At 48.7% G+C, this 13446-nt stretch overlaps 1 protein-coding gene across 1 annotated transcript in view; it reads left to right on the forward strand.

The window, feature by feature from the left end:
* Positions 1-1140: 1140 nt before the first annotated feature.
* The window catches only part of znf804a (zinc finger protein 804A), a 46632-nt gene continuing 34326 nt past the window's right edge, over positions 1141-13446 (forward strand). The window contains exon 1 of the mRNA XM_031586453.2: positions 1141-2212. Within this exon, the coding sequence (XP_031442313.1) occupies positions 2102-2212 (111 nt within the window). The 5' untranslated portion in view covers positions 1141-2101. The remainder of the gene's footprint in view (positions 2213-13446) is intronic.

Here is a 13446-nt window from a genome sequence, read left to right on the forward strand (position 1 = left end):
CTGTGGTCGGTGGAACTGCTCCTCCATTTTTACTGTACGTGTCTTTTCTTTCCTTTTCTTATAGTGTTTCTGACTTACTCATCACCTTGGCAGGCTGAATCTTATATTCCTGTGTCTATTCTTCTGGCAGACTACCACTGGCTTCCCTCACTGTATGCAATTTAGAACTGACTCTGAGAAACTGTGTTGCTTAGTTACAAGGCGTTACTGGTCCTCGGCCTGTGAGGAGACTTACTCTCTGGCTCCTCTGCTGGCAGATGACACACGCCATCCTGGAGCTTTTTTTTTTTTAAACAAGGTCTTCTGAACACTTCCTTCCCCTTCTGTAAACAAGTGGAGCCGAGAAGAGGAGAGGAGAGCTGAGTAACTGTGCTGGGAAACCGAACTCAGCAGTACATTTTCAAACCCGTGTGTGTGTGTGTTTCTGTGATGTGAATGGATGAACGAAACACCAACGCGTCTGTGTGTGCACACAACCGGGTGCTACTGGTTGCTCTGTACTTTCATCACACTTTAAAAAGCTTGCATGAAATTAAAGTAGCTGTTTGATCTGACTGCAATCTCAGCAATGGCCATTTCCCTTATAAATAAATAATGATTTGCTTTTGAACAGCCAGTCCATCAAGAATGGCAATTAAACTGACAAGGTGCATTTTTTTTTAAACTGCTTCACGCCTCCGCTGAGACAAGCCACAAAATCTTTTTCTCATTTTGCAACACTCAAGGCTACAGAATGTGTCTTCGTCTCCGGTACACAACTGGCTTTTTATATAATCTCTGGTACAGATTAACATGATAAAAGATGGATGAGAGCGCTTGTAACAAATATCCTCCAGAGCAGCTTTGCAATCCTCAGCCAACAGCGGCAGCAGCAGCGCTACCTCTATACCTCCTCTCAGTCTGCTGCCTCAGCTCCTTACAGGGAGAGAGAGGGAGAGGGAGAGAGAGAGATGGAGAGAGAGGGAGGGGGAAGAAGCAGGAGGGGGAGTGAGGGAGCTGAAGCTTACAAGCGAGCGAGAGAGTGAGAGAGGGGAGGGAGGTAGAGAGAGAGAGAGAGAGAGAGAGAGAGAGAGAGAGAGGGAGGTAGAGAGAGAGAGAGAGAGAGAGGGAGAGTCTCACTGAATCCTGGTTGGCTGGGGAAGTGGGGGCTGACTCAGAGGATCTGGAGAGGCAGTGCGTGTGACAGATGCAATTCTCTCTCCCTCAGCCCTCGCCATCACACACACACACACGCAAACACACACACACACGCGCGCTCGCGGGAGACTCGCAGCCATTGGCTCCACGCACTGGACCGGCGAACGCGCAGCAACTCTATAACAGCCATGCCTGCCTCTGCCTCGGCCGCCGCCACCGCCGCGTCATCTAGCAGCCCAGCGCACGGACCTGCTCAGCACTCCGGCAGAGAGCGCCGGAACGCCAGTGCCACTCGCACACCGCGCCACAGCGCAGCGGCAGCGTGAAGCACCAGCGATCGGGAGCAGAGGGGAGGAGAGAAAGGAAAGCGAGAGAGAGTAGCGGCCAACTGAGGAGGCTGGCCAGAAGAATAGAAGAAGAGAGCGCAGAGGAGAAGAGAGTGCAGAGAAGAGAGTGCAGGGCTCTGCTGCTGCCAGAAGCAGTGAAGGAGGATATCGCGCTGTTGGAAGCAAAGTGGAAGAGGGGGGGAAAATAACACAAAGAAAACCCTTCCTCTTTAAAACAACAAGAAAGCTGCAAGTGGCTCAGAGACACTGTGTGAGTGAGAGTGTGTGTGTATATGTGTGTGTGCGTTTCTGTGCTTCAGAGCTTGTGAGCATTGCTCCACACTGCTTGAGGAGTCTCCTTCCTCAGTGAGATGAGGGAGCTCTCTTTCCCCCTTCTCTTGACTGGGGAAGTGAGCCGGTGCCTTTGATCTGAACACCAGACAGAAGTAGGAGAAGCAGAGGAAGAAGAAAGTAGAGAGGAGAAGGAGTAAAGCTGTGGACTTCTCTCACTCTCACTCTGTGTGAGAGAGAGTGCGTGCTTGTTTTTTCTCTCTCTCTCTGGCTTTTGTGTCAGACCGGGACTGTTTACTTCGTGGCCCCCCTGTCAGCACGTTGTGCATGGACGCCGCTGGAGCCTCATGGCGTGTTACTACATCGTCATCAGCTCCACGCACCTCAGCAACGGCCACTTTCGGAACATCAAGGGAGTTTTCCGAGGGCCCCTCAGCAAGAACGGCAACAAGAACTTGGTAATTATCCCCGGCTCTTTTCCGTCTCCATCTCCCTCTCCTCTTCATATATACCGACAAGTAGACTAGGCTAAACAGAAATGAGTATGAAGCGAGGTGACGTTCAGTGAAGTGAAGTGGATCAGCTGTGTCTGATCATGTGTGTTGTGCTGCTCCCACATTGCATGCTGGTTGTGTTCGAGGGCCCCCTTTGGGGCAGGAAAAAAAGTTGAGCACTAAGTCATGTGGGGAAGAGTTAAGTGCCAAAGAGAGAAGGGAGAGTGCTGTGCATGTTGTCGATATTCGCCCCATCCAAACACTCAATGGATTGGCTTTTTTTTCATTTGTGTGACAGCATATGGAAAGCTGATGCAGATGGATGAAATGCGAGCTGTCCTGACCAGTGACCGTGTGTAAATTCCTAACAGATGGAGGGGGACGTCTCTAATCTCCGTACACACAGTCATAACTGAAGCTCGGGGATTTAGTCTTAATAGTCCCTTTAAAGCTTCAGCTTCTGTATAATCCCCCAACCGTTGTCCCCTGCCAGGTTCGTGCCACTGTTTCCAAAATCCACAGCATAATACAACTTGCCCGAATCTAGACTACGGCAACTGGGGAAACCAGAACGGGAGATACATTGTTAGCTTTCGACTCCTTTTGAAAGTACTTTGAAAACAGTGTCTCGCTTTTGTCTCTGCTTTGCTTCCTTCGTAATATAGGTCGCCGTATTTAGACAGACAGTGGAAATACAGTTATGCAGTAACTAACTGATTCAGCCCCACGGTGTGAGTTTCAATTAAAATTCTGGGTTCCTGAAAGGAAGTGTCTCTCAAAGCGTTCATTTATTTCTAACTTCCGTTTATTTATTTATTTTCCGTGTTGTAATGTGCTGATGAAATTGGCGCGCTCTGGCTCCCTCAATGCTCAACTCTCAGTCTCTTACAGTGGAGAAGAACAAAGCCGTCTTGACAGCGAACCCCCCCCCCCCTTCTCCTTTTTAAAAGAATCCGAAATGATTCGAGATGAAATATTGAAGCGCTCCCCGTTCGGGATCAAGCGCTGACATTGCTCATCTGCCTTCCGCCCAGCTTGAAAGAGCCGCACGGCAGCCCTGATGTGTGTGTGTGTGTGTGGTGTGTGTGTGTGTGGAGAATCACCACAGTGTAGGCATCAACACCAGCCAGACCCTCCAAGATAAACTGTGTGGAGAAAGAAATGGCAGGAAAAGAGTTTCTCTCTTCCCTTTCTCCAGTGGCTCTCACTCAAAGCAATTATCCGTCTCAATCTAACCCCTCTCTATCTCAGCGCAGTCACTCTCACCGCCTCTCTCACTTACTAGGGGGACCCAGTGCCATTTAATCTAGATTTACAGAGGCCCAGAGTGGCCAAGATACTGGGGCTTGGAGGAGGGGAGGGCAGGGTTGTAACCCCCCCCCCTCACACACACACACACTCCACAACCCCATTTACTCCCTTCTCAAGGTACCACACACACACACACACACAAACACTCAGTAAATACACCTCCTTGCCTGGGTCTGCTGTATACGTGTGTCAGCCTCCCAGGGAGGGGAGTGTATGGGCAGAGCGAGTCTGCAGGAACGCGAGGCTTTGTAAAGTGCTTTGCTTATCCCTCATACTGGTGCTGTGCCATCTGGCTCTTGTGCCTGGCGCGCCAATATTTTTGGCCAAATCTTTCGACAGTGTAGAACATTTGTAGTACGGCACGGTTTAAAAAAAAAAAAAAAAACACGAGGGAGGGAAGGGAGAACGAGAGGAAGAGAGAGAGACAGAGAAGGAGAGAGGGAGAGAGAGGAAGGAGAGGAGTGTAGGCCTGCGTATAATAGCCGGCTAATAGATGCGCGTGGGGGAAAAGTGGGAGTGTGGCCCCGTGGTCACCCTTCTGCTGCGGTGGACTTGTGCTGCCCGTAATGGAGAGGCACTCAGTGAAATCCATCTCTGTAATTAGAGCTGCAGTACTTACTCTCCGGGCCGCCCCAACGCTAAGCTGCTGCACGCATCACAGGGCACCCAATGAATGAATGAGAGAGAATCACTTGTTGACTTCATGTTAAATATGTATACGTATCACTATGATGAATTATTAAAGAGAGTGGTAGCACAATGCAATAGTCATGATTTTACATAGTATTGTCCATAGAAAATATAGCGATGCTATGACGTATTTTTATGTATTTATAGAAATGTCTGAGAAATGGACAGACATTACTGAAATGTTCTTAATGTGCAAAATATGGCACTGCATCCGTCACTTTCATAAAAGATCAGAATTAGTGGCACACGCTCACACGCCGCTTTCTCCGCTCAATGGCCGTTCACACTCTACTCCCACAACAATTTAGAGAAACGGAATCTGTGTGGAGAGGAGGGGTCATAGGTCAGCCTCTTTACATTCTCCTCCCATGAATCTCAACCTCATTGTGTGACAGGCGCTCCAATGGAGCCCCCGGTGCTGGTGTGGAAATAGATTTCCTTAGGATTTCCTAATAAAAGTAAGTCTCTTTTAATGGTTAACTGTCAAGCCTTTAATTTAAGCCCTGGCACATTGCCTCACGCAGGAAATAATTGGCCGTGCAGCCCCCACGAAATGCAACGCGGTATTCGTTTTTTAAGGACAGTCCCTGTAGATTACGGCTACCAGTAAATAGAAAATATGATAGATGGCAGAAGTTCACTATCTCAAAGCTACTGCATTGCCATTATCAGCCATTTCTTCACGAAGGGGGAGGCATTCTGAATGCCTTCATGCGATCATAAATTGAACAAATACCTGTTTGGCCCTGTGCCATGACAGTGCCGAGAGGAGCGCTGGCCATTTATAACTTCTGTCAGTTTCCCCGGAGTGAACAATGGCTTTAGCGCGAGTGGTATTTTTCCCTCCCCTAGCTGTCGTGAATATGCATATAGCTGGGGTTATTTTCAATGGCCTTATTGATTTCCTCTCTGAGTCACTTCACCAGCGGGGCTGGAGCTGAAGCCGGAGCCGGAGTCGGAGCCAAGGCTGCCAGCCAGCCTCACTCCCCTGTGCCTGCTGCACCATGATGCAAGCATCCGTTTTCCCTGGAGCCGAACTGCATTTATTTCCACCCCTCCTACCCCTACCCCAACGGCACCCTCCTAACTCCCTCTCAATGTCCCCTCCATCAGCATCATCACCATGACCACACACCTCCCCTCCATGGCTCCCTCTCTCTGTCTTTGTAATCTCTCTGCTTCATCACATGGAGATAAAATCAGCCCCCATTACAAAAGATCTGAGGATGGGGAGATGCTCTGAGGTGCAGATTTCTATTGTAGCGGTTCACATTGTGTGCTATGCAAATGGCTTTTCTTCAAACATCCAGCCAATGTGTATGTGTTCTCAGCTGGTGTTTGGGGAAATGTTCCCAGCGGCTCGCTCTCTCCTCTCTCTCTTTCTCTCTCTCTCTCACTCTCTTTCTCTCTCTCTCTGACACACACACGCACAAACATGCATTCACTCTCTCTCTCAAAAATGCATTCTCTCTCTCTCTCTCACTCACACACACAAACATGCACTCTCTCTCACCCTCTCTCTCTCTCTTTGAGCTTTGCTCTCTGCCTCTCCTGCTGGGCTCCCGTGTGTGTGCGGGTGTGTGTGTGTGTGCAAAGGTTGCCGACCTGTGCTTACTATTCACAGGCTGCCCTTTTGCCATTAATCAGAAAGAGCCAGCACACACACAATGCCTGGTGCAGTCCTGACTAATAACTGTGCTGTGCTGTGACTAAACGCATGGCTGAGACAGCAGCCAGTGTACACAGCCAGGGCCGTAATCAGAGAAAAAACACCAGCCACATCCAGCCTCAAGCTGGCCCGCACTGAATGTTATTAGTTTAGGGGGCAGAGAGAGAGAGAGGGAAGGAGAGAGACTGAGGGAGAGAGAGAGAGAGAGAGAGGGAGAGACATTATTATGTTCCACTTGCCTTTAGCCTGTCTCAGCTAAGGAAGCTCTCTAAACTGTGTTTGTTGGGGGGAGGAGGGTAGGGCATCAGTGTTTGAGTATATGTTTGCATGTGTGTGTGCGTGTGTGTGTGAGTGAGTGAGTGTGTGTGTGTGTGAGTGAGTGAGTGTGTGTGTGTGTGAGTGAGTGAGTGTGTGAGTAAGTGCGTGAATGTGTGAGTGTGTGTGTGTGTGTGTGTGTGTGTGTGTGTGTGTGTGTGTGATTGTGTGTGAGTGTGTGTGTGAATGTGTGTGTGTGTGTGTGTGAGTGTGAGTGTGTGTGTGTGTGTGTGTGTGAGTGTGTGTGAGTGCGTGTGTGAATGTGAGTGTGTGTGTGTGAGTGTGTGTGTGTGTGTGTGTATGTGAGTGGAGCGAGTGAGCCACTGAGCTCATGCATTGAATGCTGTCCTAATTGATAATTACCGAAGATCTCCTGTTCCAGCGCTGACCAAGGCCCTGGCATTGGTGTTCCCTGTGGATAATTAATGTGGCGGCCTTGCCGATTAGTCAGGCCAGCACCTATCCAAAGCCCCACCTCCCCCAGGGCTTTTACCATTTTCACCACCCAGGTGTGACAGGACAGGGAATCGGCTGTTGAGCGGTTTGTTCACGTAGGGTAGCTATGCATTATTTACCAGTGGAGCGGAGGGTGGAGGCGAGACTTGGCACGGCGTGGCGTCAGAGCTGGATACAGGCCGCCCCCCCCCCACTAGTGGAGTCCACATGGGAGGGACACGCACGGCAAAGTGCGGCGATTCAAATTCACACCGCTCCGCTACTTGTTCTGAACATCGGTATCTGAGCTTCATTTGAATAACTTCACAAATTCGTCTTCGGCAGAGAGTCTTTTTTTTTTTTTTTGCTCAACGCAGCTTTTAAACCCCCTTGTCTCGCAAACGAGTTCGCCTCAACCACATGCATGCGTGTGTGTGTGTGTGTATGTGTGTGTGTGTGTGAGTGAGTATGGAAGCGAGCACGTGTGAGTGTGTACGTTTCTGTCTTTGTGTGAGTGTATCTGTGAGCGCACAGGTCTTTGCTTTCATCTGTTCCTCCGATTCTGTCACTTTTCAAATCTGACACTTGACGATATCAGACCCACCCCCGCCAACGCCACCACCCCCTCCAACCGCATTTGTTTTCTTTACCCCTGTCGTCCGCACAAAAGGATGGCAAAGTAGATTTTGGGGTGTTATAAATGTGCAAATCCCGTGTCTTCCACCACCGCCGGACCCATTCACTCTCTGATACCCGGAAAATACCCCCCTGGATAAACAGTGTTCTTCTGCCTCACAAAAGCACAGCGGGGGACTCCTGTGAGCCGCTCCACAGCTATAATAGCACAATTACCCTGTATCAGGGATACATTACCCTTTTCCCTGCACACACAGACACACACACACACACACACACTCGCACTCGCACACACGTATATACACACTCACACACATACACCTGTCGTCCTCAAATCGAATGTTTTCAAAAGTGATTCGCTGCCGAAACTGTATTTTTTCTGAGCTCATACATATTTACTGTAAGTCAGTCCAAACAAGGAGGTGGTCCACTCTGACTGGCGTGTGTCGATGATACATGGCCATACATGCTGTTCAGACACAGTGAGAGTGAACTGCACCCCGGCTGGGCTGGGCTTGGAACGTTCCTCTGACTTTGAAAAGCACTTATTTTCCGGCAAGGACCGTGTGCAGCTCGGACTGTATTGTGTGGAAAAAATGCTGCGTTTCTAAAGGTTTATTTCTCGATGACCCTGTTGGGGGGATGAGGGCCGTGGCCCCTGTGTTACGGCCCTGCACTCCTGTGCTGAGGGGCCGTGTCTGATGTCGGTCGACCTGTTTTTTTTTCTTTTTTTTTTTTCTTGTCCTCCTGCCGCCCCCACAGGGACTGTCGCTTACTGCCACACAACTGCACGTGACAAATCTTCCCTGACCCTGCCAGCTAGAACATCACTACACACACACACACACACACACACACACACACACACACACACACACACACACACACACACACACACACACACACACACACACACACACACACACACACACACACACACACTCACTCACTCTCACAGCTTCCTGGCCTTCTCCCCATCCACACACACACCAGCACACCGCCCACCTTGAGCAATTATGGTGAATAATGCAGCAGAGCAGGCCAAACTGAAGGGGGGGAATAGAACTGAAGTGTGCAGGAAACGAGAATGCTTTTTAACCGCTGTGCTGGCAAAGTGCTGTATGAACGAGAGAGAGAGAGAAAGAGAAAGAGAAAGAGAAAGAGAGAGAGAGAGAGAGAGAGCGAGAGCGTAAAAGAGTTGGTGTGTGTGTGAGAAAGAGAGTTAGTGTGTGTCAGTGAGAGAGAGAGGGTTAGTGTGTTGGTGTGTGTGTAAGAGAGAGAGAGAGAGAGAGAGAGAGAGGGAGAGAGAGAGAGAGACGGAGTGTGTCTGTGTGTCAGAGAGAGAAAGAGCCCTGTGGTCACACCGATAATTGAACGCGTCCCCATCGTTTCTCGGAGCCACTCGCTACCATTTGCGTGCTGAGAGCCTTTTTAATGTTGCCGATTCCTTTGAGCGATATTATAATGCAGAGAGCAGCCGGCAGCCTCACCCACGCCTGCCTGATTGGATGCTTGATAGGAACAAGGCCTCTTTTTTCACCCTCTTTCGCTCTCTCACTCTATCTCCCTCTCTTTCTCGCCCTCTCTTTCTCTCCCTCTCTCGCTTTTTCTACCATCTCGTAAGTTTTAAGGGGCTAGGGGGAAAAAAGGGGGGGGGGGGGGGATATACTCATATATGAGAAACCACCACAGCCGACATGTAGACAAAAACATACTGACTCAGAGAGAAAGGGAGAGAGAGAGAGAGAGAGAGAGAGAGAGAGAGAGACAGCTTCTTCTCTTCTCCTCGTGGCACTTACTGTTCATTCTCTAAGAATACCTCTGCTGGCTGTCTGACTATTTACCGATCCTCAGCCCTACGTTGTCTGCTGCAATTGCCTGAGAGGAGCGAAATCAAATTGTAGACATTACTGACGATGGAGGGATGTACGTTAAGAGTGTGTGTGTGTGTGTGTGTGTGTGTGTGAAGGGGTGAGAGAAAGTGTGTGTGTGTGTGTGTGTGTGAGAGCATTTGTGTGTGTGTGTGTGTTAAGGGGAGTGAGAAAATGTGTGTGTGTGAGTATTTGTGTGTGTGAAGGGGAGAGAGAAAGTGAATGTGTGTGTGTGTGTGTGTGTGTGTGTGTGTGTGTGTGTGTGTGTGTGTGTGTGTGTGTGTGTGTGTGTGTGTGTGTGTGTGTGAAGTGCTGCAGATGAGGTGAGTGGTCCCCGAGTGACCTCAGCGTTTCTGATGAGGTGTGTATGAAGCGTGTGAGAGATCCCCCCACCCCCCACCTGCCACTTCTAATGCAGGGAGATCTGGAGTAGGGCTGGAAACAGCTCTTTGATAGAAGTCAATTAGCCTATCTCTCTCTCTCTCTCTCTCTCTCTGTCCGTCTGTCTGTCTGTCTCTCTCTCTCTCCCTAGCTTTCTCACTATCCTCTTCAAACACACACACACACACACACACAATATTGCCCCCCCCAGCACCCACAGGCTGAATTTATGGATTAAACATCACATGCCTGCGAGTTGTAAAGGCATTTCTTCCCTCCGCCATGGCCACATTTTTTCCCCTCCATATCTCCTCCTCCGGAGAGAGAGAGAGAGAGAGAGAGAGAGAGAGAGAGAGAAAGAAAAAGAGAGAAAGAGATAGAGAAGGGGCTTGAAGTCTTTATTGGTGCTTGTTAATTATTCAGGCATCTTCACCTTCATTACTCTCCAGGATGTTGCCCAGGGTTGGGCCGGTCTGCAGGCGGCTGACAGCCCGGGTCTTAATCTGCCACCATTTAGAGATGCTGCCCAGGCTCAGGGTCAACCGCTGGCACCTCCAATTGGCATCAGGGGTGGGCTGTCCACAGGATGACTGGTGCAGGCCCACCCATCACAATGAGAAGCTTGGTGCAGGCTGGGCTTTGATGGATGAGATTGTGTGTGTGTGAGTGTGTCTGTGAGTGTGTGTGTGTGTGTTATGTGAATTTATTTGTATGTGTGTGTGTGTTTGTGTGTATCAGTGCACATAAACATACTATATCTGTGTATTGTGTGTGAGTTTGTGGTGTGTGTGTGTGTGTGTGTACGTGCATACATGTGTATGGCACATATGTGGATTTGCTGTACGACTGCCCTGATTCTTTTGCATGTGTGTGTGTCTAAGTGTATGTGTAAGCAGTTCTGTGAAAACCTGTTGGTGTAATGTCTGACCAATTACAAGAGGATGGGAGGGAGACGATGAGGGGATCGGGGGGAGGAGGGCTCTGTTTAATCAGCGGGTGACAAGACTCCCAGTTAATGGTTCCAGAGCGGCTAGGAGCAAAGCAGCCAGGGTTGCTGTTCTCTTGTCAGTGATCTGGCAGCCTGGAAGTTTGTGTGTGTGTGTGTGTGTGTGTCTCTGTGTGTATGTGTGTGTGTGTGTGTGTGTGTGTGTGTGTGTGTGTGTGTGTGTGTGTGTGTGTGTGTGTGTGTGTGTGTGTGTGTGAGGGGGGTGTGGGTAGGGGGGGGGGGGGGGGTTGGCAGGTCGGAGTGACCCCAATGCTTCCTGACATTTACAACAGCCTCTCCAAAACGCCCCTCTTCTCTGCTGGTCACCCGACGCAGCTGTGTTATTTTTACAAGCCTCTAGACTGTGCTCTTTTCACTGCAATCCGCTCTCACCGCAGACTGCTGCGATGTAGGAAATAAATGCATGTCGTGCTTTAGGTTATTGCTTATACATATTTGTAAGACACTTGCTCCCCCGCTGTTACTGTCTTTGGTGCATCATCCCATTACACCAATGGTTGACCTCAGTGGCCTGACATATAAATATCTATATACGTACATAAAAACGTCATAAACTGGCCAAAACAACCAATCTCACATCATAGCAAGAATAGATACATGCACTGGCCCTAATAGCTTGCGGCATTATTGACGTTATAAAACTCTGTTTCCATAGGCAACTCAGGTAAATAAGCTGCTGCTATTTCAGTGGAGATAAGAGGGAGTGGTGATAAAAGCAGAGGGAGAACATTGACCTCTGACCTTAGGGATCTGTAGCCTTGTCATCTGCCCATGTGCGGAGAGCTCAGGGCAACCCCCCTTTTTTTCTGGATTGCTTGAAGTGAATGCGACTGCTGCAATTTCATGGTGTGGTGCTTCTGTGCCTCCAAGCAGGGCTGGCCTCATAATATTTAAAGAATGATGAGAGTTTGACAAACAAATGTACAGCGTGCGGGGAGGGGAAGACGACGAAATGCGTATGCGCAACCTACTGTGACAGTGTCTGCTCCTCACTTAAACGAGAGTAGTACTGATGACAGGACAATGCTGAGGAGTTAACCAGATCTCCATAATTCACATACAGTAGCGGTGTAGACTTCAGAGATTTACTGCGAAGACACAGTCAGAGAGATAGAGCGTGCGTGTGTGTATGTGTGTGTGTGTGTGTGTGTGTGTGTGTGTGTGTGTGTGTGTGTGTGTGTGTGTGTGTGTGTGTGTGTGTGTGTGTGTGAGAGAGAGAGATAGAATGAGTAAGTGAGAAAGAGAGCTTGAAAGCTAGAGAGAGTTAGAGACAGAGAGAGGGTGTTTCAGTATGTGCATATTTAAATGCCGAGAGAGAGGCACACATGCCTGGGCTGAGAGCACTCACTGATTGGTGGAGAGCAGTACAGAGATGCCCTGCTGCCTGCTGTGACTAAGTTGCTAAGAGTTTTTCATGGCTCTCTCTTGTAACCAACATGTTACCAACGGCTAAAAAAACACCAGGCTGGAAGGTTTATACAATACATGGAAGGTTTATACAATCTGAACCTTTAGGGGACAGTAGAATGCATTCGAGTGGTAAACATGGTGGAAAAATACAATTAATTCGATTCCATGAAATTATTAAATTACCTTCAATATTACCAGGCAGTATATAAGCCAGCGGATAGATATAATGGCATGGTACACAAGGAGTTATAAATGAATGGTTAATTAATTGTGAATACAATAAATGGTAAGCCTAAATGTTGTAAAAATGTAAGGTAAAACCCGAATGGATGTAAGATAAAACCCAAAGTACAACTGTAAATAATAACAACTGAATAAACAGGCTGGATGTCAATTAGAACAAATATACCTGAATGATCAAATAAATAAATTAAACAGACAGAGTGATAGAAGAGAGCAGGGAAGAGAGGATAGACAGAGTGATAGAGAAGGAGAGCAGGGAAGAGAGGACAGATAGAGTGATAGAGTAGGAGAGCAGGGGAGAAGAGGACAGATAGACAGAGTGATAGAAGAAAGCAGGGAAGAGAGGATCCCCGCGTTCAAAGATAGGAGAAGAGAAGCAGCACTCTAAAGTCTCCTCAACATCTATCGCTATGCATTCGCCACACGCCAATCCTTTAAGTTCTCTCCAACAGCCCTCTGATTGGTTATTCCCAGGGGGGCTGGGTTAAATAAAGAACTAAAGTGAGACTCTAATCAAATTATACAACTATGGCAGGTACTTCAGATTGCAACGAAACCATGATCAGACTGCCGCCCACATCACAAGGATCAATTCAAGAATATACTACATTCATCATACACATAACATGGAAATGCCAATCATCCTGAGGTTCACTCTGTGACAGAGAGGGGTAAGGCTGAGGCAAGCAACCAGATTCTCAAGGAATGCAGGATGTGGTCATTAGTTGAACTGTGCCCGGTGGTAGACCATGGTGTGCCAGACAGCACCCAATGCATGGGGGTTGCTGTGAATACAAACAGACCAGGTTTAGAAGCTGTGGCATGGCTGCTGACTTTTGACCTCCTGGAGAAACACTGTGACTGTCCATTTTCTGGATTTAAATCATTCTCAGAGTGAATTTGGCCGTACTCTCTTTCTCTTTCTCTCTCTCTCTCTTTCCCACTGATGAGAGGACAGTCTGTGTGTTAACGATTACCCATAATCTAAACGCACACTCCTCTCTTCCGTGGTGAGGCATAACCCGACTTTAAAGCTCGCGCGGCTACCTCACCGTGACCCTTCTTAATCTGTACCTTCCCAATAATATCACCATGGCAAATGCCCTGCTGCCTAGCCACAACACCCCCCCCACCCCCCCCACCCGACTCCACCGCCTTCTCACACCCCTCCCCAGCCTCTTTCTCTCCTCAGCGCTGCAGCACATAGCGGTGGTCCGTATTTGTGTGTCAA

Source organism: Clupea harengus, chromosome 2, assembly GCF_900700415.2.
Source record: "Clupea harengus chromosome 2, Ch_v2.0.2, whole genome shotgun sequence".
NCBI lineage: Eukaryota > Metazoa > Chordata > Actinopteri > Clupeiformes > Clupeidae > Clupea > Clupea harengus.